The sequence below is a fragment of the Podarcis pityusensis genome (genome assembly GCF_964106645.2).
Source record: "Podarcis pityusensis genome assembly, chromosome: 13".
NCBI classification, from domain to species: Eukaryota; Metazoa; Chordata; class Lepidosauria; order Squamata; family Lacertidae; genus Podarcis; species Podarcis pityusensis.
Genome location: NC_138038.1, coordinates 50,684,196 through 50,710,490, shown reverse-complemented (window position 1 = coordinate 50,710,490; position 26,295 = coordinate 50,684,196). Strand labels below are relative to the sequence as shown.

Genomic DNA, 26,295 nt, shown 5'->3' with positions numbered 1-26,295 from the left:
GTGGTGTCTTTATGATATATGCTTTATCTTTATGATATATGGTTTATTTACACATACTATATACACAACCTGAGCCAATCCCAAGAGACTCTAGTTTGTTCCATAGCCACAACCTTGGATTCAAGCAGACACTCAACATTGCTCTGAGTCTCCTGCTTGCCGCTTTGCGGTCACAATAATTCTACTCCCTACTGTAAGCACAGGGTGGCGTCCAGATGTTTTGGAACAAAACTCCCATCAGCCCCAGCCAACAGAGAGCCGTAGAATTGGAGAGTTAGAAGAGACCCCCCACGGTCATCTAGTATAATCCCCTGCTATGCAGGAATCTCAACTTAAGCATCCGTGACATGATCATATGTTGCCAGGGCTGATGGGAATTGTAGTCCAAAACATCTGGGGGCCACCACCCCATTGAGCCAAGCCTGAGCTAAAGCCACATTTGAAACATGAGTAACCCAAGACACTCTGATTGCTAGGAAAATGGGGACATTTGTATACATCTCCTCAAAAATGTAATTCAAAGTGAATCTCAAATAGTCACAGTACTTCCACAACTCAACAGAACCAAATATTTGGGGCACAAGATATATTAATGGATGGTCATCTGTCATGGGTGCTTTCGTTGAGAATCCTGCATTGAAGAGAGTTGGGCAGCAAGACCCTCAGGCCCCTTCCAATTCTGTGATTCTGTAATGGTTGGGCAAGCTCGAAAGGGACATGTTTATTAGTCGCTCCCTAGAAATACAGAGGGAAAGTGTCCAAAGATAAGTGTGCTGGTCCTGTGGGGGGGGTGTTACTGGGCGGCGTGGTCCATATCCGGTCCAAGGCTGAAGCGGGGTCCAAGGCAGGGAGTCAGGTGAGGTCAGGAACTCTGGCAGAAAGCAGGACAGGGTGCCGGCAGGAACAGGTAACCAACGGTGTTGCTCCTGCAACCTGGGACTGGGCGGGCTGGCCTTTATTTCCTCTGAGGCCTAGGGCGGCCCTGGTTCACAGGTGACTCGCCTCCCCTGGCCTGGAGGCGAGCACTCCTCTGCGGGAACTTAGTTCCCTCCGCCTCTCTGCCCTGAGCCTCTGCAGCTCAGGAGAGGCTAGAGGGTTACTGGACCCAGAGGCAACCTCAGCTTCCTCTGACGGGGCTGAGAGTGGAGCACCTGCAGGCAATGGGTCCTCCATCACCTCTGGAGCCAGAGCGGATTCAGCTGGTGTCTGCTCCTGAGGATCCGGCACAGGTGAGGGCCCTTCAGGTTCAAGCCCCAGCCCCGGCTCAGCCGGCCCTGGAGGCGGGGACTGCTGTGCAGGCTGGGATCCCTCAGGTTCAGCCTCTGAATCCGATTCCCAGGCCAAAACAATAAGAGCAATCGGTGCACATGTTGGAAAACCGGTCATTTTTGCAACTAGTGAAACTTAGTAAGGAAGGAAGAGCACATGCTCAGTCAGATGAAAGACGCATCTATGTCCAGCATCGTGTTCTCACCTCAGCCAAGCAGATTGTTGGGCTGCGTCCGGGGAGACGGGGGCATTTGGCAGGCCCCTAGCTGGCTCCAGCCACCGGCCGGCAGCCGGGCGAACTCCTGTTCTCGGAACAGCATCAATCAGCAACTCGAGCCTCAAAGCCTTCAGAAGCTGCGCACGCTCTTATCAGCAGAGTGAATAACTTCTCACAACGGAAGTGGCAGACAGAGACATGTGTATGCGTTATTTACAAGCGTTTATTCAGCATCAGGAACAAAGGAAAAACATGTCTGCTTCCCTTCGCGTCCAAGCAAACAGCAGCATAGCAAAAGCAATCTACAACAGAAGTTCCCAGCAAGCTGTGCTGGAATGTAAACAGGCATGTGACACACAACAGTCATGCCTGTTCCTTTTAAGGTGGAACGCAACAATATCCTAACATAGATAAGTCCACAAGCAGCACCTGAGATCAGCAGCAGCGGTCTCCCCGCAGATGAGCCCCAGCGACTGGTTTTCAGAGACACGTCGCCTCCGACAGTGGAGGGAGAAGCTAGCCATTGAGGCTTCGCAGACGTTTACAGCCTTATCCTGTGTGCTCCTTTTCCAAAGCTGCCCAAGTTGACAGCCATCGCTGCCTCCCGTGGGAATGACTTTCACAGTTTGACTAGGTTAAGATGCAACTTCGTCTACCTGTCCCGAATCTAGCCTTGGAGGCCTGAGATTTCCCAGGGGTCCGGGAGAAAGGAGGCCAAGTCGCATTTCAAATGGACCATCGCCATGCGATGTTCTGCAGTTTCTCCAATATTTTTGGGGGGTGTTGGAGGAGCAGGTGAGCAATTTCAGGAGCAACCAGTAGTGAATGCCGTACAAAATAGAGCTGGAAAAGATGGACAACTCCACTCTCCTGCCTGTTCTGGTCACCCTTGCAAGCATCAGGCCTGAAAGCCCGACTTGGAGGTTCAACGTTTCAATGCTATGGGGAGTGGCAGATCCATAGGGCATCCCTGGGTTTCTTTTGGGAACCTTAGACTTCAAGGCGCCTCTTTGCAGAGCAGGCTGGGAGACAGCTGTGCTCAGATGGACGTGCTGTTTTCTACTTCCGGGGGGTTGAGATAGTGGTACGGCAGAGGCAGCCTCCGGTTCCGCTCCTCAATTTCCATGGAGATCTGGGCCAGGCGGTTCTGGAAAGCTGCGATTACCTCCTTCGGCTCCTCTTCTGTGAAATGTTCATCAGGGTAGCACCCCAGCGGTCTCTGGAGGGAGACAAGAAATGAGGGTGAGGTTCTAGAAAAGGTGTTTCCCAACCTTTGGGGCCACTGCCCCCTTGGTGCTATAAACTGTGGGAATGTTCAGGGTGACACGAGAGGATATATTGTTTATTAACATCCTTCCTAACTTGCATTAGCAAGTTTCTTTACTTAGCAGAGTGCATTCCCCTTTACACAGCAGAAAGCTAGTTGCAAACTCGTGTGAGTTTCTTAAGACAATCTGGCCTGTCCAGATTGAAATGTGTTCTAATATTTGCCTGGTAAGACAAGACAGTATCTTAAAAAGCAAAGACATCACCTTGCCAACAAAGGCCCGTATAGTTAAAGCTGTGGTTTTCCCAGTAGTGATGTATGGAAGTGAGAGCTGGACCATAAAGAAGGCTGATCGGCAAAGAATTTATGCTTTTGAATTATGGTGCTGGAGGAGACTCTTGAGAGTCCCATGGACTGCAAGAAGATCAAACCTCTCCATTCTGAAGGAAATCTGCCCTGAGTGCTCACTGGAAGGACAGATCCTGAAGCTGAGGTTCCAAGACTTTGGCCACCTCATGAGAAGAGAAGACTCCCTGGAAAAGACCCTGATGTTGGGAAAGATGGAGGCACAAGGAGAAGGGGACGACGGAGGATGAGATGGTGGGACAGTGTTCTTGAAGCTACCAGCATGAGTTTGACCAAACTGCAGGAGGCAGTGGAAGACAGGAGTGCCTGGTGTGCTCTGGTCCAGGGGGTCACGAAGAGGCGGACACGACTAAACGACTCAACAACAACAACAACTCATTGAATCCCCCCTAAAAGAATAAAGACGCCACATTCTTATTCATAAGCAATAAGAAGAAAGTTTACTCATGTTCAGGCAGAGCACAGTGTGATCCCCGAAGGCAGGCTTAAGGTTAAAGTTACAAACTTCTACGAACAGGTTTACCCCATAAGGGAGATGACCTGAGGGACTGCTTGGCTGGCAGCCAGCAGTTCATTCCAGGAAGTTCTTAGGATGAAAAGAGGATGGAAAAGAGGGAGAGTGGCAGCATTCCTTGGCCTTTTACCAGGACTGGAAAGGTTACGCCCACCCGCTAGTCCCATGCAAAGGAAGGATGCTCCAGGCCAGGAGGAACAGGAAGTTTTGACTGGCTGGACCAAACATTCCCTTGCATGTCCGCTCTAGGAAAACAAGGAATGTTGTACTTGACTGCTCGCAGTGGATTACATCCCACATAAACTTGTCCCCAGTGCCCTCTACCCCCCACCCTATAAAAAAGCATAGACGATGTGAAAAGGAACCAGGGGTCTTAATAGATGGCAAGCTTAACACGAGTCAGCAGCGTGATGCAGCAGCAACAAAGGCTAATGCTAGTCTAGGGTGCATCAGCAGAAGTCTAGTGTCCAGGACAAAGGAAGTAATAGTCCCACTTTATTCTGCCTTGGTCAGACCCCACCTGGAATACTGTGTCCAATTCTGGGAATCACAGTTTAAAAAATGATATTGAGAAGCTGGAAGGTGTGCGGAGGAGGGCGACCAAGTCTGAATGGTGGAAGGAGTTGGGGATGTTTAGGAATCTGAGAGGTGACATGATAGCCATCTTCAAATAGCTAAAGGTCTGTTCCACAGAAGATGGAGCAAGCGTGTTTCCTCTTGCTCCAGAGTGTCAGACTTTAAACCAATGGATTAAAGTTACATGAAAGGCGATTCCGACTCAACATTGGGAATAACTTTTTGATGGTAATAGCCCATGACCCACTAAGGAAGATAATAAAACGCAATAAAATTCAGAGCAGCAACAATTAATTGAACCACTTTATAGGAAAACAATAAATTGCTTAGAGGTGTTTTGTTCTAGTAAGCCGCATGTAAGATTTGTTAAATAAATAAAATGAATTTCAGATTATATTACTTAGTGATGGGCGAATCTGTCGGCTTTGGTTTTTCTCAATTTCTCATTTTGCCATTCTAAAATTTAGTTATTCACATTTCCATGAATTTGCAAAAGTATCAAAATAAAAAAATAAAAAAACAAGTCCTCGTGAAATTAATCAGCATTTTGGTGTGGATTTCTCCTGATAGAACCTCTTTGTGTGAAATTTTGCCTCATATACAATTTTTCACATGATTGTGTTGTATTCTTGTAACATCTCGCTTGGCTAGAGAATCGCATTGCAAAATTCAGGGAAATACAACTTCCAATGGATGGCAGCATTTCGATTTGTGTTCCCCACCTCCCAAAAAAGTGTGAATTAGGTAGTTTTGCCAATAAATGTGAACTGAAACCTAATACTCCCAACATTCCTAATATTATTACATTTAGGGTGGTATTGAACTAAGTTTTCCTCAGAGCAGATTCGCTGAACCGAATAACTGTGTGCATTTATTTCAATGAGTAAAACTTAATTGAATCCCACCCTTCACCCCCCCTTTTTCCTCCGAGGGGCTCATGGCAGCTGCATACATGGTTTCTCCTCAACACACTTTACCCTAACAACAACTTTGCAAGGTAGGCCAGGCCGACAGAGAATGACCAGCCCAGCTTCACCAAGGGAGCCTCATCGCTGAATTAGTCCAACGCTAACCACTACTCGACACTGTCTCGTTCAGGTTGGCCCTTTGGTTGCTTGGTAGCAGAATACAGCACACACCTTTTCTTGCTCTGGCTGTGCTGTGTCCCGGATAAGAAGGAGATGGCCATCTGTCATGGATGCTTTAGTTGAGATTCCCACATTGCGGGGGGTTGGACTAGATGACCCTGGGGTCCCTTCCAACTCAACAATTCCAAGATTCCATGATGATGATGATCATGGGTAGGCAAACTAAGGCCCGGGGGCCAGATCCGGCCCAATCGCCTTCTCAATCCGGCCCACAGACGGTCCAGGAATCAGTGTGTTTTTACATGAGTAGAATGTGCCCTTTTATTTAAAATGCATCTCTGGGTCATTTGTGGGGCATAGGAATTTGTTCATTTCCCCCCCCCCCCAAAAATATAGTCTGGCCCCCCACAAGGTCTGAGGGATAGTGGACCGGCCCCCTGCTGAAAAAGTCTACTGACCCCTGATGATGATGATGATTGATTTACAGTGGTACCTCGGGTTAAGTACGTAATTTGTTCCAGAGGTCCGTACTTAATCTGAAACTGTTCTTAACCTGAAGCACCACTTTAGCTAATGGGGCCTCCTGCTGCTGCCGTGCCGCCGGAGCACGATTTCTGTTCTCATCCTGAAGCAAAGTTCTTAACCTGAAGTACTATTTCTGGGTTAGCAGAGTCTGTAACCTGAAGCGTATGTAACCTGAAGCGTATGTAACCTGAGGTACCACTGTATTGAATTTATATACCGCCCTATAGCCGGAGGTCTCAGGGCAGTTCACCAAACAAAATCAAAACATAAAACCACAACATATTTAATCAAAATAACAACCCAATAAACACCCCCATCAATGTCCCTTCCATCTTCCTCTTACCCTATCCTCCGGTTCCTTGCTAAGCAGCCAAAGGAGCAGCAAAGTGTTACAGGTCGTGCTGACGTCCGGTAAAGTCTCCAGGACGCTCTCGAACGTCGCCCCGCCCTTGATTTTTGGGGGTGGCTTCCTCATGGAGGAGGGGTAGTTGGGCATCCAGGCGCCAAAATCAAACTGGAGAAGAAGAGTTGGAGGTTAGAGGGCTCTGGGCAGTCAAAAGGCACCTGGGACCCTTCCTCCGCCTCTGCCTGGGGAGATGGGTCACCTGAGAGATTCACAGAGGATGTTCGCTGGGATCGAACCTTGGAGGGAGGAGCGAGATACTCCATTGGGTGAGGCTGGGGTGTCAGGTGTGCATGCAGGAGCCAGGCCTGTGACCAATAGGACTCTGCAGGACTGGGGCCTTCCTAAGTTTATTCTGAAGAGGCAAGGTGTGGCCACACAGGTGAGGCTGATTGGTAACTCACAGCACCTGGTGGCAAGAGCCAGGAAGGGATATAAGGTCAGCATTTCCCAGCCTTGTTCCCTGCCTTGCTGCACTTGACTCCTGATCCTCAGACCCCTGACTTCGTGACTCCTTGCTTCTTGACCCTCGGCTTCTTGACTCCCGGCTCTCTGACCCTCAGACTCTTGGCTTCCTGACTCCTGGCTTCTGGGGAAACAGAATTGGAAGCTGCCTTCTATGGATGGCGTCCCTTGGTTTACCTGGCTCAGAATTGTCTACACCACTCCTCCCCAACCTGGTGCCCTCCAGGTGTTGTTGGAGACCACTCCTGTTTCACCTGGCCATTGGTTGTGGTGGTTGTGGCTGGTGGGAACTGGAGTCCAATGACATCTGGGGAGCATGAGGATAGGTAAAGGACCCCTGGATGGTTATGTCCAGTCAAAGGCGACTATGGGGTTGCGGCGCTCATCTCGCTTGCAGGCCGAGGGAGCCGGCGTTTGTCCACAGACAGCTTTCCGGGTCATGTGGCCAGCAGAACTAAGCCGCTTCTGGTGCAACAGGACACTGTGACGAGTGCCAGAGCACACGGAAATGCCATTTACCTTCCCGCCACAGTGGTACCTATTTATCTTCTTGCGCTGGTGTGCTTTCGAACTGCTAGGTTGACAGGCGCCAGGACAGCAATGGGAGCTCACCCCATTGTGGGGATTCGAACCGCCGACCTTCCGATCGGCAAGCCTAAGAGGATCAGTGGTTTAGACCACAGCGCCACCCGCGTCCCCTTCCATGAGGAATGCAGTTCTGACACCCTCACATAGACACGATTCTCCCTCTCCTTTCCCTCTCTATGCAATCATTTGCATTCCACAGAGTTAAAGAGCAAGAGAAAGATGAAGACCCCAACCTGGCCGTTGTTGACGCTGGCATGGCGGATGGAGCAGGTAAATATTACCATGGTGAGGTATTTGGTGAGCTGGGCAATGGTTTGTAGATGCTCAGGGAAACCTGGAAGGAGAGCAAAATTGGGGTCAAGATGCCACCCCACACAACTGACCCCCCCAACCTCCCCCAGAGGTGGTCGCAGCATGAGGCGATTCAGGGTCCGGCGGCCATTTTTGTAGCTCGCGATGAAGAGGGTGTCGGAAGCAGATCTTACCAGAGGACTCTCGCTGGAAAAAGCCCTTGTCGAAAATCTCAGCCACCCAGGCCTGGAGCTCAGGGTCCTCCTTGACAGAACCGTCACTTTTGTAGTAGAGATGGACAATGCCCTTCACAAAGCTGCAGCAATGAGAGGAGAAGGGAAAGAGTCGGTGGCAGTGGCCGGTGAGGACACAGGAGGAGAAAATGGTTTTTCTCGTGCCCAATCTGTTGGCCTCCGGAGGTGTGGGATTACAACTCCCATCAGTCCCCAGCTGGCAAAGCCTGACTGTGGCATGCTAGACTAGAATGCGGCAGCCGGACTGGTGACTGGGAGCGGCTGCCAAGACCATATAACGCCGGTCCCCAAAGACCTACATTGGCTCCCAGTATGTTTCTGAGCACAATTCAAAGTGTTGGTGCTGACCTTGAAACCCTAAACGGCCTCAAAGGCCCAGTAGACCTGAAGGAGCGTCTCCATCCCCATCGTTTGCTGAGGTCCAGCTCCGAGGGCCTTCTGGCAGTTCCCTCCCTGCAAGAAGTGAGGTCACAGGGAACCAGGCAGAGGGCCTTCTCGGTGGTGGCACCTGCCCTGTGGAACGCCCTCCCGTCAGATGTCAAGGAAATAAACCACTATCTGACTTTTAGAAGGCATCTGAAGGTAGCCCTGTTTAGGGAAGTTTTGAATGTTTGGTGTTTTTAATATTCTGTCGGGAGCCGCCCAGAGTGGATGGGGAGGCCCAGCCAGATGGGCAGGGTATAAGTAATACAATTATTATTATTATTATTATTAGTCACTGAGAAAAGAGAATGCTGCAGTAGAAGTAGATAGGTCTCCATTGGCCTCATCTAGGCTCACAGACTGATATGTCTGATGGTTGAACCATCTTACCGACGAAGGCGCCAGAGAGACTCTCTTGACCTTAAGCGTGTCCGTAATGATGGCTTCTCCCCCAGTGAGATTATGCTTGCAAATTACATGACCCACTTAGCAATACAGTGGTACCTCTGGTTATGTACTTAATTCGTTCTGGAGGTCCATTCTTAACCTGAAACTGTTCTTAACCTGAAGCACCACTTTAGCTAATGGGGCCTCCTGCTGCTGCTGTGCCGCCGGAGCACGATTTCTGTTCTGACTCTGAAGCAAAGTTCTTAACCTGAAGCACTATTTCTGGGTTAGCGGAGTCTGTAACCTGAAGCGTATGTAACCTGAAGCATCTGTAACCCGAGGTACCACTGTAGTCTAAATCATGTTCCTTCCCAAGTCTAGGAATTCCAGGATCTGAAGAGATGGGCTGGAGGTCTGCCTCTGCAGCCCTCCCAGTGTCCCCAGCAGGAAGGCTTGCTCTTGCTTTCCGCTTTGTCCCTCTCCGCCCTCCTGGAGCCAGGATCGCACCTCTCGATGGCTTCCCAGAGCTTCATGCCATCCTCCTTGTAGTAGTAGTTGGGGAGCGACTCAAGCCCCCTCTCCCGGAGATCGTCAGGGAGGCAGAGGGTGGAATATGTCAGCGTCGAAAGACCTTTAGCCAGCAGGTGTGACAGACCGTGGAAGCCCGTGGCCATAGCCTGGGAGAGAGAAAAGGCCCTTTTTGAGGAGCTTGTAACACGGTGGAGCAAATGCAAAGCTGCCAAGTGCCCTGGGGAAAACGGGACATCTCGTTTTTTCATGAGAGATCATGGCAGCCTTTTTGGGTGCTCTTGTGCTGAAAAAGCACCTGGGGGGGGCAGAGAGGTGCGGGTCGCGAGAATCTCCTGGGAGAGCATCCCGGAAGACACATGTCCCAATTTGGGGTCTGAAAAAGTTGGGTGGTATGTGAAGCAGGTAAGCTGCTGAGCTCAGAAACAGGAAAGCACCTGCTTAAGGCAGGGGATTCCAAAGTGTATTCATTATAATATTAATATTATTGCTGCTATTATGATTATTCCTTTTTTTTTGTATATAATTTTTTATTAAATTTTCTGTTTTACAGTTTAAAGTACTCTTTCTTACATCCTTAAGATATCAATGTCCCTTCTTCTCTTTCCATGGTTCATATTACATATCAAAAAACACTGCATATTTTACAAAAACTATACCATTCAGCATAGCTGTCAACTTACAGATTTGAAAATAAGGGACCAGCAGCCTTGAAAATAAAGGACCAGCAGCCAAAATAAGGGACCTGCAGCCTCACCTGTTCCAGGCACTCCAGTCTTCCTGTCCTCCTGCAGTCTGGTCAAACTCATGCTGGTAGCTTCGAGAACACTGTCCAACCAACTTTGTAACCAGAGGTTCAACTGAATAGAATCTGAATCACATGTACCACAAGGCCTATGCAGCCTCAACTTAAGATGGCTCCCCAGCCTGGCTTTGCACTACAAAGTTTGCAGCAGCACGTGCAACAAAATGGCGTCCAGCATTCAAAAAACCCCTCAACTTGCATTAACTAGCCACACACAAGGCATGCAAGCTCCACCCCCCAGTCGTTCTTAGACTTCTTATTGGGTGAGCAACACAGCCAAGCAACACAGTTGGAGCCTCCCTGGCCGGCAGGGAGGGAGGGAGAGGAGCTGCTTCCTTTGAAATTTAAGGGACATCATTTAAGGGACATTTAAGGGACATCTATCAATAAGGGACAGCAGCAGGACATGGCGCTGGAATAAGGGACTGTCCCTTCAAATAAGGGACACTTGACAGCTATGCATTCAGTCTTCCATTATTACGTCCACCAAAATTTATTTACACTGTTGAATTTATCTCAATGCTGCCAGCGTTTTCAGCTGTACACAGTTATTTCCCATATATTCAATAAACGCTTTCCAATCTTCTCAGAATATATGTTCTTCTTGTTCTCTCATTCTATATGTTAAGTCTGCAAGCTGTGCATATTCCACCCCCATCGTTCTGCCCGGACACTGAGGTCCAGCTCCGAGGGCCTTCTGGCGGTTCCTTCACTGCGAGAAGCAAAGCAACAGGGAACCAGACAGAGGGCCTTCTCGGTGGTGGCACCCGCCCTGTGGAACGTCCTCCCATCAGATGTCAAGGAAATAAACAACTACCTGACTTTTAGAAGACATCTGAAGGCAGCCCTCTTCAGGGAAGTTTTTAATGTTTGATGTTTTATCGTGTTTTTAATATTCTGTTGGAAGCCGCCCAGAGTGGCTGGGGAAACCCAGCCAGATGGGCAGGGTATAAATAATTTTTGTTATTATTATTAACAGTTTATTTCCCATATGTGGAGCAAAGTCTTCATCGTGGGCAACTGCCCCCAGGATCAGACTACTAAGGGTTAAGCAAATCTGCGCTTACCAGGTCTATGAGGCCGCCTGGAGCAAAGAGGTTCCCCCTTCCCAGAACGTTGATATGGAGCGTATATCTGAAGTGTGGGATTAACAGCTGCAGGTGAGAGAGAAAAAAAACAAGGTCAGAGAAAGGAGGTCACTGGAGGTGGGCGAGTCCAAGGGAGGGTTGAGATCATGCCCTTCCCCAAACCTTGATCAGGCCAACTCTGGGTATGTCCTCCCTCCACAAATATTTTCATAGAATTGCAGAATTGTAAGGGACCTCAACGCGGGTGGCGCTGTGGGTTAAACCACGGAGCCTAGAGCTTGCCGATCAGGAGGTCGGTGGTTCGAATCCCCACGACAGAGTGAGCTTCCGTTGCTCGGTCCCTGCTCCTGCCAACCTAGCAGTTCGAAAGCACGTCAAAGTGCAAGTAGATAAATAGGTACCACTCCGGCGGGAAGGTAAACGGCGTTTCCGTGCGCTGCTCTGGTTCGCCAGAAGCGGCTTAGTCATGCTGGCCACATGACCCGGAAGCTGTATGCCGGCTCCCTCGGCCAATAATGCGAGATGAGCGCCACAGCCCCAGAGTTGGTCACGACTGGACCTAATGGTCAGGGGCCCCTTTACCTTTAAGGGACCTCAAAGGGTCATCAAGTCCAACCCCCTACGACGCAGTTAAAAAATCTGTGGCAGATGGCCACCCCTCCCTTTGTTTAAAAACATCCCATGAAGGAGGTTTAGAGTGAATTCCTCCCAACATATGTTTCTTTGCATACCATTGGAACTAATAGACACAAACGTTGCCAAGCAAATTCCCTAATAATAATGAAATAAAAAATTTAAGGTCTTAAATTTTAGCCTTATGAGGAACGGCTAAGGGAGCTGGGCATGTTTAGCCTGGAGAAGAGGAGGTTAAGGGGTGATATGATAGCCATGTTCAAATATGTAAAAGGATGTCACATAGAGGAGGGAGAAAGGTTGTTTTCTGCTGCTCCAGAGAAGCGGACACGGAGCAATGGATCCAAACTACAAGAAAGAAGATTCCACCTAAACATTAGGAAGAACTTCCTGACAGTAAGAGCTGTTCAACAGTGGAATTTGCTGCCAAGGAGTGTGGTGGAGTCTCCTTCTTTGGAGGTCTTTAAGCAGAGGCTTGACAACCATATGTCAGGAGTGCTCTGATGGTGTTTCCTGCTTGGCAGGGGGTTGGACTCGATGGCCCTTGTGGTCTCTTCCAACTCTTCTATGATTCTATGATTCTATATATAAAATAATTGTTCATAAATGTACCAAGAAAACACGTACATAAATATATAAACCACATGTCTGAAGCAGCACAGGAAAACAGCCCTGGAAACCATTTTGACTTCCAAACTGACCAAATTATTTCTCTGCAAAGTCAAATGGAAAAGCCTCCCCGTTGTCCCTTGCAGCCCACACCCACCTTGTGCACCGGGTGGCACATGGGCAGTTGCCGCAAGGTGGCCAGCAGGAAGACTTCCACCACCAGGTGGGTGTGCAACAGGTGGGTGAGCACCTCGTGGATGTGGAAAGTGCTGTTTCGCACCCAGAGCTTTGCCAGCGCCCAGTCCCACTCTGAATCGGTGGGCAAGAAGACGGGGCTCTCTGGTCCGGGTTTCTGGGTGAGCTGGAAACAGGAAAGCATTGTTGAGGTTGTAGTTGTTTTTTGAGAGCAAGTTACTAGTCCCTTGAGAGCATAGCTGTCAACATTTCCTTTTTTTTAAGGGAAATCCCCTTATTCCGAATAGGATTCCTCGCAAGAAAAGGGAAAAGTCGACAGCTATGCTTGGGAGGGAAGCGAAAATGGTGTCACAGGTCAACACGGAGTAAACCCATATTTTTTTGTGGCCAGGCTTCCCTAGGAATATGTTTGCACTTCTGAGTTGTACAAAACTATTCACCCACCAGGCCCCCGTCCATGAGGCAACGGCACAAAGCCAGGAATCTTTATCCTCTAAACCAGGCATGTCCAAAGTCCTTTTTGGGGTCTAATCGGTTTAATCTGGCCCCTGTGGCAGTTTATTTCCAGGGTAAAATCCCAAAAAAACCACAACAACTTCAACACTAAAAAACGCTCAGCAACTCACGGCCCTTCACTTCTTCAAATCTGGCCCTCTTTGAAAAAAGTTTGGACACCACTGCTCTAAACCATGGGTAGGCAAACTAAGGCCCGGGGGCCGGATCCAGCCCAATCACCTTCTCAATCCATCCCGCGGACGGTCCCGGAATCAGTGTGTTTTTCCATGAGTAGAATGTGTCCTTTTATTTAAAATGCATCTCTGGGTTATTTGTGAGGTGTAGGAATTCATTCATATATTTTTTTCCAGAATACAGTCCGGCCCCCCACAAGGTCTGAGGGACAGTGGACCGGCCCCCTGCTGAAAAAGTTTGCTGACCCTTGCTAGTAAACCAAAGTGTTGTTGTCAACTAAGCCCTGCTCGGGACAGACCCGCTGAAACGAACATGTCTGCCCTGGATTTGAAATCATCCTTTTTTTAAAAAAAATATATCTATGTTTTTATTGTCAATTGCTCTGGGATGTTTCGTGGGAACTGGAATAACAGAAGAGCCTGAGTATTGTGGTACAAGGGGGTGGGGGGGAAGAAAGAGGGTGAGGAAGAGAATTAATCCCTCCAGCTCCGGGGTGGGGGGCTTAGTGGAATTTGCCACCCCAGAGGGAGACGGGCGTTACCTGGATGGCAATGGGGATCATCTCCCCCATGGGAGTTGAGTGCAGGAGGCAGAGAGGAGCGGAGATATGCTGGAGGGAACCGTTCAGTTTGGCGGCTGGGACGCCTTCCAGAATCTGGCAGTCGATGAGGAAGATGGTGCCCTTCTGTAAGTCAAGGTAAAGGTAAAGCTAAAGCTAAAGGTAAAGGGACCCCTGACTATTAGGTCCAGTTGTGGCCCACTCTGGGGTTGCGGCGCTCATCTCGCTTTATTGGCCGAGGGAGCCGGCATACATCTTCCAGGTCATGTGGCCAGCATGACTAAGTCGCTTCTGGTGAACCAGAGCAGCACGGAAACGCCGTTTACCTTCCCGCTGGAGTGGTACCTATTTATCTACTTGCAACTGACGTGCTTTCGAACTGCTAGGTTGGCAGGAGCAGGGACCGAGCAACGGGAGCTCACCCTGCTGCGGGGATTCAAACTGCCGACCTTCTGATCGGCAAGTCCTAGGCTCTGTGGTTTATCCCACAGAGCCACCCGCGTCCCCTCTGTAAGTCAAAGCCTGCCATTAATAGGACGGAGGGGTGAGGTAGGACAATAATACGCCTCCAAAATGAAAAATGGCATCTATCTAGTAAAGGCTTTCTGGGAAACGAAATATAATGAGTTACAGAAAATGTTCAAAACCACTTTTGTTAAAAAAACCACAGAAGCCTTTTTACTGGGTATAGTAGGTGAAGAGGTACCAAGGGAGGATAAAAGACTGTTCATGTATGCAACATCAGCGGCAAGAACCCTTTTAGACCCAAAATGGAAACAACAAGAAGGACCGACAAAAGAATAGTGGAAGATGAAAACGATGGACTTTGCGGAACTGGCAAAGCTGACAGGGAAAATCTGAAACCAGCATGATCAAGTATTCCAGAAGGACTGGAGTAAATTTATACGATATTTGAAAGATCATTGTAAGCAATTAACAACAACTAGTAGGGTTATCTGAAGATTTGTAATGAGAAATTGTTTACCTTCCTATATTTAGATAGAGAGATAATTTATTACAAAGACCAGCTCCCATAACATAACACAACACAATAAAAACAGCATTCATAAAGATAAAATATACAATCGGAACAGATTGCAGCAATAGTTCATGAGTTAAAATTGAGATATATACATAAACCTGTACAACTGAGATTTGGGCTACCATAAAAAAATGACCCTGAGGTGCCCCAAAGATCAACGTCAGCATTTCCCTAGTAAGCTATTTTATTCTAGAGGATGATATATGCCTACAAATCTGGGCGCAGAATCTGGCTACCAGCCAGGTCGTCTTATGATCTTTGCTTAAGAGGAGAAAATTAAGTTTAGACTTGTCTGAAAGATCAGCGAGCCTCTTCAGCAAAGGATCAATGGTGTCTCTATGAATTTCAACATAAAAAGGACATCTAAAAAATATATGTTTCTATATTTATTTAAACTTGGAGGTATTTTGTGATGAGTCTTATTAGAACTGGAAATTCCCACTCACCCCTTCCCAACAGGTGGGCGGAGTTTGCGGCCCTGAGCGGTACCACCTAGCCGACTGCCACCCAACAGGTAACTGCGGGCTTGGCCCCTCGCCTGCCTGGCGGGCCAATGGGCTGCCGGTGGAGGTGTGGCCTGGGAGTACGTTTAGGGGCCGGTCCCCGGCCAAGACTCACGGGCCTTGTTAGGTACCCTTTAGTCTATCTTTGAGTGAAAGGGGGGGGGCATCTCATGCACCCCCCATGTGGCGGCGTTTTTGCAGGTCCCGTTAAAGCAGCTGTTCTCAACCTGTGGGTCCTCAGATGTTGTTGGACTACAACTCCCATCATCCCTGAGCTCTGGCCTTGCTGGCTAGGGGTGATGGGAGTTGTATTCAACAACATCTGGGGACCCACAGGTTGAGAAAGGCTATGTTAAAGGGTGTTTGTGGGAGTCCCTGACCCTAGAGAGGCAGCAAGTAGATCAAACTCCCAATCCGGTGCTGTGCGTGGGCGCACTGTGCAAGTTCACAGTTGCAGTCCCCTCACATTGCAACTGTCTCCCTCAGCCTCAGCCCCCCATGGGGTTGAGAGGAATACCTTCCAAGGCCATTTCCAGGTTGCCTACATCTGAATTCAATACCTTGTTGTCTGGTCTCTTCCTATGTAGGGGGGGGAGGGCCCCAAAGAAGAAGAAGAAGAAGAAGAAGAAGAAGAAGAAGAAGAAGAAGAAGAAGAATGATAATAAGAATGATCTGCCTTCAGATGTCTTCTAAAAGTCTAGTAGTTATTTTTCTCTTTGACATCTGGTGGGAGGGTGTTCCATAGGGTGGGTGCCACTACCGAGAAGGCCCTCTGCCTGGTTCCCTGTAACTTGGCTTCCCGCAGGGAGGGAACCACCAGAAGGCCCTCGGAGCTGGACCTCAGTGTCCGGGCAGAACGATGGGGGTGGAGACGCTCCTTCAGGTCTACTGGGCCTTTGAGGCCATTTAGGGCTTTAAAGGTCAGCACCAACACTTTGAATTGTGCTCGGAAATGGACAGGGTTAGCGCGTGGACCCGCAAATATATAAAATGCTGTGATATAAAGGTTCACTCTGAAAGCCAAGAGGTGGGAGGGGAGGAAGTTGATAGGCTCTAAAGAACCAAAGAGGTCAAGTGGAAAGAATGATGTGATTATGTATGTTCAAATGGAAAATTAATAAAAATTATTTTGAAAAGAAAAGTGTCATCTCTCTAGCTGCCTGTCTAATAATATAAATTGTGCCTTCTTTCCATTGACTCATATATCACAAGTCTGTAGTAAAACCACGTGAAATTATTGGAGACAATGCAAACAACCGAAGCTTTAAATGACAATTACGGAATCTTACGGAAGAGCGTCTTTCACTCCTTAATAAATTTTTGTATTATACTTTAGACATACATTCCTTATTATAATACAGCATTACATCTTGTGGTCTAACCAAATGTTTACAATAAACGTTATGAGTTTTATTTCAGTCCTGCGAGTGTCTCTATTTATATACAGTTTTCTCTAAGTATACCATAAATTTGGACCATTCTTTTTGGAATTTCTCTTTGTCCTGCTGTCGGATTCTTCCAGAATGTATATATAGATACATACATATATATCTATATCTATATATATCTATATATATATATATATAGATATATAATGTATATATAGTAATCACGCTTAAGCAAGAGCAATGCAGAGAAGCCAGAAGAGGGGTGGAGGGAAGTTAATTCGGATAAGATATAGATTTAAAGGAAAATATTATTGTTAAGCTGTATTGTGTTTAGATATTTGGAAAAATTTAATAAAATTTATTAGGGGAGGGAAAGAATCTTACAAAAGAGCATCAAAATTGCGGAAGAGAACGAGCAGCAAAAGCAGAGTGGGCTCAACAATTCAGGAAAAAGGAACAAAGGGAGAGGATAGAGCGAAGGGCATCCCTGATGGCAGCTGAGGACTTTGTGAGGCTGTGTTCGGAAGGTGTGGGGGCCAGCCCTGTCTTCTTACCTTCAGCTCCTCCTCCAGGGTGGTGTGCTTCTCCAAAGATTTGGCAACCATCTCATGTGTGACGGGGAAATTGGCTGGGATCTCGGTGCAGCGGCGGATGACGACGGGATTCACTCCGTTGAGATACTGGTACCCAAAGAAAGCATCTTCGTCCCAGTGCGTGCTGACATATTCTGGGGACACAGAGATGTCCTCGGTAAGGTATCAGAGAGGGCAGATTTCCTTTGGTGGGTGTGCTAGAGGAGGCCTTTATTCAGAGGTGGGGGCAGATGGGACGAACCGCAAAAGTCCTTCAGTCTTCAGTTCCTTCCATCCATAAAGTAATACAGTGGTGCCCCGCAAGACGAATGCCTCGCAAGACGGAAAACCCGCTAGACGAAAGGGTTTTCCGTTTTGGAGGTGCTTCGCAAAACGAATTTCCTATGGGCTTGCTTCGCAAGACGAAAATGTCTTGCGAGTTCCTGCGGGGTTTTTTTCCTCCCCCCCCCCCCTTTTCCCCAAGCCGCTAAGCCGCTTATCAGCTGATCCGCTAAGCCGCTTAACAGCTGATCGCTAAGCCGCTTATCAGCTGATCCGCTAAGCCGCTTATCAGCTGATCCGTTAAGCCACTAAGCCGCTTATCAGCTGATCCGCTAAGCCGCTAAGCCGCTTAACAGCTGATCCGCTAAGCCCGCTAAGCTGCTAATAGCGCTAATCCGCTAAACCGCTAATGGGCTTGCTTTGCAAGACGAAAAAACCGGAAGACGAAGAGACTCGCGGAACGGATTATTTTCGTCTTGCGAGGCACCACTGTAATAATAATAACAACAATTTATTATTTATACCCCACCCATCTGGCTGGGTCCCCCCAGCCACTCTGGACGGCTTCCAACAAAACACTAAAATACAATAACCTATTAAACATTAAAAGCTTCCCTAAACAGGGCTGCCTTTAGATGTCTTCTAAAAGTTTGGTAGTTATTTTTCTCTTTGACATCTGGTGGGTGGGCGTTCAACAGGGTGGGTGCCACCACCAAGAAGGCCCTCTGCCTGGTTCCCTGTAACTTGGCTTCTTGCAGGGAGGGAACCGCCAAAGGCCCTCAGAGCTGGACCTTAGGGGGGCTGAACGATGGGGGTGGAGACGCTCCTTCAGGTATACTGGACCGAGACCGAGTGGGTCTAATAGGTCTGCATGTATGGCAGGATTCTGTGTGGCCACAGAAAAAGGCTTAGACTATGGTAGCAGGTGCAGAATTTAGGCTCCTGGGAATCTCAGCCAGAGGAACTTGTTGTCTTTATGAAGATACTGACCTGAAATAGGGGATCGATAAAACCAAAAAGCCCTCCGTACATCATCCAGCTTCCTCCAAGAATTCTTACAATCCAGCAAGCCCTTCAGCTTCAACTCAACTTCTCTGGCATTCAGAAAGGAAAATAAAACGTATTGAAGAGTGGTTGAAACTGGGTCTCCAAAGCTCCCCTTGCTTCTGCCCCCCACAAAATGACTGGCAGAAATAAAACAGCTACAGCATAGATATTTCCCACAGCATAGATAAGCATGATAGGGAGGAACTTCACCTGTTGAGTTCCTGTCTGCTCTACAAGCCTTAATGGCAAAAAGGCTGGGAATTTTATACTTCCACAGCTTATTCCACACACAGACACATTCTTGCCAATCCACAGTTGTTCCCTTGTCGGTACATTTAAAATCAAATAATAATAATAATAATAATAATAATAATAATAATAATAAATTTTATTTATATCCTGCCCTCCCCAGCCAAAACCGGGCTCAGAGTGGCTAACAACAGTAAAATGATAAAACATTCTAAAATCATTTCATTATAAAATTAATTCAAATCAGATTAATGGCAACCATTGGGCTAGAGTTCTGTGAGTATTGCCAAAGGAGGGAGTCAGGCTGTGCCCTTTCCAAAGGCCTGGTGGAACAGCTCCGTCTTGCAGGCCCTGCAGAAAGATGTCAAGTCCCGCAGGGCCCTAGTCTCTTGGGACAGAGCGTTCCACCAAATCGGGGCCGTGTCCGAAAAAGCCCTGGCTCTGGTTGAGGCCAGCCTAACCTCTCTGTGGCCCGGGACCTCCAAGATGTTTTTGTTTGAAGACCGTAAGTTCCTCCGCGGGGCATACCAGGAGAGGCGGTCCCGTAGGTACGAGGGTCTTAGGCCGTATAGGGCTTTGAAGGTTAAAGGTAAAGGTAAAGGGACCCCTGACCATTAGGTCCAGTCATGACCGACTCTGGGGTTGCGGCTCTCATCTCTCTTTATTGGCCGAGGGAGCCGGCGTACAGCTTCCGGGTCATGTGGCCAGCATGACTAAGCCGCTTCTGACGAACCAGAGCAGCGCACGGAAACGCCATTTACCTTCCTGCTGGAGCAGTACCTATTTACCAACTTGCACTTTGACGTGCTTTCGAACTGCTAGGTTGGCAGGAGCTGGGACCGAGCAACGGGAGCTCACCCCGTCACGGGGATTTGAACCGCCGACATTCTAATCGGCAAGTCCTAGGCTCTGTGGTTTAACCCACAGCGCCACCCGCGTCCCATTTGAAGGTTAAAACCAGCACCTTAAACCTGATCCTGTTCTCCACCGGGAGCCAGTGCAGCTGGTATAGCACCGGGTAAATGTGATCTTGCAGCGAGGACCCCATATGGAGTCTCGCTGCGGCATTCTGCACCCGCTGGAGTTTCTGGGTCAGTCTCAAGGGCAGCCCCGCGTAGAGCAAGTTACAATAATCCAGTCTGGAGGTGACCGTCGCGTGGATCACTGTGGCCAGGTCAGGGGGAGAAATTTGCTATGAGCAAAACGGTTGAACCAGAATTTTTGCACAAGTTCAGATCCTGGGGAATTCCTCTCATCCCTCCTCTAGCTCCCGCCTCTGCCACCCATGTCTCAACAGATACTTACGAAGCAACCATTTGCACCCGGAAGGCACTGTATCGGCGGCAGGAATACTGATCGTTTGGATGCAAATTGTCAACGCAGTCAACATCTAGGCATTGGGGCCAGCCGGGTTGATATTCTTTATATCTGCCCCAACAAATAAACATAAATGTTTGCAAAAATCCATAAATGGGGGGAAACTGCATAAAAATCAACGTCTCAGCAAAAATACAAATGTGCATTATATCTGATGAAAATTGCTTGCAGAAATGTGTGCATTACTCAAAAGTGCTTTAAAAAAACGAGTATAGGGAATTTTGCAGTAAAATGCTGCTCAGTTTTCACAGGGACTTAGAAAAAGCCCCCCAAAGTGATTTGGAAATGTGGAAAACTAAAGATGGGGAAAATGAGAAACTCTGGGGAGAGCCACACCATAGATTCAACGCACACGACTTCTCCCAAAGAACCCTGGGAACTATAGTTCCCCCTCACTGAGCTACAATTCCCAGCACCCTTGCCGAAGGACAGCTCCCAGTTTCCTTTGCAGGAAGTGCTTCAAATGTATGGTTCAGGGAGCGCCCTGAAATCTTATTCGGCTCCTGAGATTTCACACTGCCAAGCATATTACGCCAACCATGAGGACTAGGAAGTTGCTGAGATTCTCGGGAACCTACCATATTTTTCGCTCTATAGGACGCACTTTTCCCCTCCAAAAATGAAGGGTAAATGTGTGTGTGTCCTCTGGAGCGAATGCAGGCTCCTTGGCTTCAGTGATAGCAACGCGAAGCCTCCAAAGCGCAGAGGGAGTGCTCCCTCCGTGCTCCGGAGGCTTCACGTTGCTTTCGCTGAAGCCTGGAGAGTGAGAGGCGTCAGTGCGCACCGACCCCTCTCGCTCTCCAGGCTTCAGGGATAGCCACCTGAAGCCTTCGGAGCGCAGCACGAGTTCCCACTGCGCTCCGCAGGCTTCGGGTTCCTTTTGCTGAAGCTGGGAATATCAAGACTCTCCTGGCCTCAGCAGAGAGGGAGAGCTGCGCAGCGCCCCTTCAGCCAAGCAGGAGGAGAAATGGAAGGGGCTCCGTTTCTCCTGCCGCTTCGCTGAAGGGGCGCTGAGCAGAGAGGGGGAGAATTTTTTTCCCTTGTTCTCCCCCTCTAAAACAAGGTGCGTCCTATGGTCGGGTGCGTCCTATAGAGCGAAAAATACGGTAAATTCTGCATGCACTCTTTGGGGGAAGCCATGTATGAAATGTGCTTTAAATTGTACAATATGGCGCTGTCCGGGAAGAAGAAGAAGAAGAAGAGTTTGGATTTGATATCCCGCCTTTCACTCCCTTTAAGGAGTCTCAAAGCGGCTAACATTCTCCTTTCCCTTCCTCCCCCACAACACACACACTGTGAGGTGAGTGGGGCTGAGAGACTTCAAAAAAATGTGACTGGCCCAAGGTCACCCAGCAGCTGCATGAGGAGGAGCGGAGATGCGACATTGGGGAGAACCCAATGTTGACAGATTGACTCGTCCCTGCAGCCGGCTCCTGGCCCGTTCAGGTGAGCTTAGCCACAGAATCTGCTCACCTGTAGGCCTGTCGCTTCGCTCGCAGCTCATTTCTCCGATGTTGTAAGAGCAGCTCGTTCTCCTTGTCCATGCAAACGGTTTTGGCTGGAGGGGAGAGAGGCGGGTGGGATGGAAATAGAGTTTTGGGGGAGAGGAAAGATCGCAGGACGGGGCTTTCTCTGGCAACCTGGCTCCATCCCTTTGAACCCAGGGCCAGCCTTGAGGCCACAGGCCTGTCTTTGGAGAACCAGAGATCTAATTCTAATAAGGACTGCCGCTTCCAGAACTCAAGCCTGAGCTTGCTTCCCTTCCTCTTCCCTCCCCATCGCTTTTTCCTTTTGTGTCATGACTTTCAGATTGTCAGCCTCAGGGCAGATACTACCTTGCCACTTGATACTACTCGTAAGCCTCAGCTGGAGCCTTTTTGGCTAATGAGCGAGTCAATAATAATCATAATTACAATGAAATATATACAGTGGTACCTTGGGTTAAGTACTTACCGTATTTTTCGCTCCATAAGGTGCACCTGACCATAAGGTGCACCTAGTTTTCAGAGGGGGAAATAATCAAGGGAAAAAATATTATCCCCCCCCCCCCAGCTCAGATCTTCTCGCAGCTGGAGGGGGAAGCCCGGTTAGCCCCCCCCCCACAGCCCCAAAGAGCAGCTCAGGGACCTTCTCCCTGCTTTTGCGGGAGGTGGGGGAATTCCCCCACCTCGTAGAAAAGCCCACAGGAGCCGCGCACCCTTTAAGGAGCACACGGCTCCTGCAGGTTTTTACACGAGGAGGGAAACGGGATTGACTGGCCACGTCAGTCCCTTCTCCCTCCTGGGGAAAAGCCCGCAAGAGCCGCAGGGGCTTTTCCTGCCTGCCTCCCCCCTGCATTCGCTCCATAAGACGCACACACATTTCCCCTTACATTTTAGGAGGGAAAAGGTGCGTCTTATGGAGCGAAAAATACGGTAATTCGTTCCGGAGGTCCGTTCCTAACCTGAAACTGTTCTTAACCTGAAGAACCACTTTAGCTAATGGGGCCTCCTGCTGCCGCCGCGCTGCCAGAGCACGATTTCTGTTCTCATCCTGAAGCAAAGTTCTTAACCTGAAGCACTATTTCTTGGTTAGCGGAGTCTGTAACCTGAAGCATCTGTAACCTGAAGTACCACTGTATATATCCTTCATGGAGTGGGTGGCTGTGGCAGCACGGAGCCTTTGGCCACGAGGAATGCTAATCGGGTGGGAAGGAAGTCTTGGATGTGATGCGCCAAGCCAGAAAAGCGTCGCTCCTTCCCCTCTGTGGAAATACCAGAAAGCCGGACAGGGTCTCTCACCTGCCCCTTCTCTGAGCTCGAGGGTCTGGTACCCCAGAAGCCACTGGTAGCAGGGGAAGTAATATGTCTCTCCCTGGGGGGCGGACACTTCAACATAGCTGCAGTTCCAGTTTGTCTGAGGGAAGATGCTGTACTTCTCCTTGTGCAGCCGGACCAGCAGGATGGGACCCAAGTCCTGTTCGCTTTGGACCACATATTCACCCACCTGAGAGGCAGAAGGGGAGAGTTTAAGGCAGGGGGTCAGCAAACGTCTTCAGCAGGGGGGCGGTCCACTGTCCTTCAGACCTTATGGGGGGGCCGGACTATATTTTGAAGGGGGGGAAATGAACGAATTCCTATTCCCCACAAATAACCCAGAGATGCATTTTAAATAAAAGGACACATTCTACTCATGTAGAAACACGCTGATTCCCGCACCGTCCGCAGGCCGGATTCAGAAGGCGATTGGGCCAGATCTGGCCCCCGGACCTTAGCTTGCCTACCCATGGTTTAAGGCACATGGCAACCGGAAGAGGCTGTGAAACGCAAAGAAGGCGGTGTTTTCGCATCCGCCTTCCCCTCTGGCAAAAGGACACAGGACTTTCTTAAAGGATTCCGGCAGTAAGCCTGAGAGTTAACCCAACCCAAAAGTGTTCTGTACACAATAAATCAGTTTTGAGTTTATCTCTCCACCCACTCACGCCATCACCTGCATCTTCACGAAGGTTTAGCCCATCACTAGGCTATCAGAACAGCAGGAGCAGCTGGGAAGGGAGCAGTGGAGTTCATGGATTTTTAAAAATAATCATTTTGTATGTTGCCTTTGTTTCTTAATTTGATCCTTTTACATAGTTTTGCATGTACCATGGTATTTTATGCATTGTGCCTTTCAGTCCTTTGTATTGATCATTGTTTATTGTAATTGCTAAGTTTCTGTTTGATGTTTTGAGAGTTAATTTTATCGTGCACTATTATATTCTAATAGGTTATTAGGTAAAGGTAAAGGGACCCCTGACCATTAGGTCCAGTCATGACCGACTCTGGGGTTGCGGCGCTCATCTCGCTTTATTGGCCGAGGGAGCCGGCATACAGCTTCTGGGTCATGTGGCCAGCAGGACTAAGCCGCTTCTGGCGAACCAGAGCAGCGCACGGAAGCGCCATCTACCTTCCCGCCAGAGTGGTACCTATTTATCTACTTGCAAGTGATGTGCTTTCGAACTGCTAGGTTGGCAAGAGCAGGGACTGAGCAACGAGAGCTCACCCCGTTGCAGGGATTCGAACCGCCGACCCTTCTGATTGGCAAGTGATAGGTTGTGTGGTTTAACCCACAGCGCCACCCGCGTCCCTAATAGGTTATTACGTATTACTTTATTTCATTCCATTTTAAAGTTACGTTTCGTTATGACTTTTTGTATTGGATCAGATGATTATAAGGTCTGCGTTCTTTGCTGTATATTTTGTTGCTGTGAACCGCCTTGTGTATAGTAACATAGACAGGCCGTACATGAATTAAAATTGAAATGAAATGAAAAATTAGGGCTGAGCTAAAATCCTGCTGAAATCTGACAATGCTGAGCTAGGCAGGCTTCCGAAAACCCAAAGCACTCACCTCTCCGGGTGAAAAGTCTTTGCCGCATTTATCCAGCTGGGTTTTGGGGCTCTCCCCTCGAGACCCCACCAAAGTGATGGAGATCGAATCCATGGTCCCTGCACACAGGTAGTTGCCTGTGGCAACCCGGATTTTGTAGGTAGTAGCCATGGAGGCTGCAGCTGCGGGACTTTTCCAGAAACCTTGACGAAAGCCAGCGAGGTTTTTATTCTCCCCCTTCCTCCTCCTGCTTCCCGCCCAGAGTCTGGCTGTTCAAATGAGAAGCCTAGCCAGTTCCCCCACTGCTCCGCCTTGCAGGGTTGACGCTTGGAAGAGAATTTGGGAGTGAACACGAGTCGGCCCCTCCTGACTCCCACGCACGCTCACCTGGGACAGGTGCAGGTTCATGCAGGTGGGGGGGACGTTTCACTTCGCCGGAGCTTTATCAGATGCTGGGAGATCTTGGGTTCGAGACCGGGGGCTGCAGGCAAAGCCGGCTTCCATTTATCTGCAGGAAAGATTAAAAAAAACCTAATCGGTGACAAATTATGACAACACCAGAGGACTCCTCACCTCGAAGGATTATCTTGGGCTCTGCAATCTTGAGATGGGAAATTCTCGCAGGCTTTCAAAAGCAAGCATACCATGCTGCGTAATCTGATTGGCTGGGTTCATAGCATGCGATACCAGCTGCCGCTGGAACATATTTCCACAGGTTGATGGGTTGCCAGGATAATGCCCAATGTTGCCAGGTCAGCTGCCTGTTATGCTGCAACACTAATCCAGTCTGAAACCAAAACTGGGCCTCCTTCCACTTCGAAGGACTTCACTGCCAACTCTGCCATCGCAGCAATATCTGCGTCGCCATGTCTACTACTTTACAGAAGATAGTCTTCTTAATCTTCTACTTACTTGTTTTAATCAACACATCGTTTATTTAAATTCCCCTCCCAAACTGTGTTACAAAATTAATATGGATTGAATGAATATAAACGGACTCTCCTCCCTCCCTGAACAGTATTTCAGGATTCACACCACATTTCTTTAAAGCACAAGATAGTATAAAAGTGGGGTAAGGGATCTTCTCTATAACATAATGTTCAATCTCCTGTAAAAAAAAATTGAGCTTGTGCATGCTGGACTCCTATAAACCCCGGATTCAGCAAGTGTTAGAATTCAAAGTCTGGAGTGTTAAAATATAAGCCAGGCAACTCTAATTCCTGGATCGAACAAGTGGCTAACATTTGGCCAAGTGCCGGGTGATGGGCCATTAAGAGAACAAAGGATCAAAAGGATTCTGCGCCAGATGACAAATGGGTGGGGCTCCTCCCTCAACAGAAAAAGCCAGAGTTTAGAGAACAGGCTTGCCCCGCTTTAAGTGCAACTGATCTGTGCACAATCGCCAAACCCAGAAGTGACCTGCAGATGTCATAAAAGACGTCACTAAAAGGGCAGAACAGGGTGTTTCAATTTCACGTGATTTCATGCAAGTGTGCAGTGACCCAGAATGCCCCCCACCCGGTGCAAATTGTGGGTTGCCTGCAGAGAGTTAGCAGCAGTGAAAGCCTCGGCCCAGGATATCTGAAGGAGCGTCTCCACCCCATCGTTCACTGAGGTCCAGCTCTGAGGGCCTTCTGGTGGTTTCCTGCTTTCGAGAAGTGAAGTTACAGGGAACCAGGCAGAGGGCCTTCTTGGTGGTGGCACCCGCCCTGTGGAACGCCATCCCACCAGATGTCAAGGAAATAAAC

General features: G+C 48.7%; 1 protein-coding gene and 1 long non-coding RNA gene across 3 annotated transcripts; one reads left to right on the top strand and one right to left on the bottom strand.

The window, feature by feature from the left end:
* Positions 1-105: 105 nt before the first annotated feature.
* LOC308462234 (hydroperoxide isomerase ALOXE3-like) lies at positions 106-25,154 on the bottom strand. Of its 2 annotated transcripts, none has more exons than XM_080979750.1 (14): positions 24,935-25,154; positions 22,981-23,185; positions 21,674-21,758; positions 20,129-20,251; positions 18,518-18,621; positions 17,228-17,400; positions 13,723-13,866; positions 12,454-12,657; positions 11,034-11,120; positions 9,141-9,310; positions 7,764-7,885; positions 7,512-7,612; positions 6,166-6,336; positions 106-2,705 (listed from the first exon to the last, which is right to left on the bottom strand). In XM_080979750.1, exons 1-14 carry the CDS (start codon positions 24,953-24,955, stop codon positions 2,526-2,528), a joined length of 1,890 nt encoding a protein of 629 aa, XP_080835876.1. In that variant the 5' UTR covers positions 24,956-25,154; the 3' UTR covers positions 106-2,525. The 2 variants fall into 2 exon arrangements, with proteins under 2 accessions (XP_080835876.1, XP_080835875.1); XM_080979749.1 differs by lacking the exon at positions 24,935-25,154 and adding an exon at positions 24,569-24,838.
* On the top strand, positions 2,705-4,732 carry LOC308462414. Its single transcript, XR_013979130.1, has 2 exons — positions 2,705-3,615; positions 3,700-4,732. It is a non-coding gene; the product is annotated as an uncharacterized lncRNA (long non-coding RNA).
* Positions 25,155-26,295: the final 1,141 nt, after the last annotated feature.

Excerpts from the sequence above, each read along its gene's own strand:
- LOC308462234 (XM_080979749.1), bottom strand. The coding sequence starts at position 24,718 with ATGGCTACTACCTACAAAATCCGGGTTGCCACAGGCAACTACCTGTGT. Across the intron at positions 11,121-12,453 it reads TGTGCCACCCGGTGCACAAG|CTGTTAATCCCACACTTCAG; the intron begins GTGGGTGTGGGC and ends TCTCACCTGCAG. Across the intron at positions 9,311-11,033 it reads CAGGCGGCCTCATAGACCTG|GCTATGGCCACGGGCTTCCA; the intron begins GTAAGCGCAGAT and ends TCTCTCTCCCAG.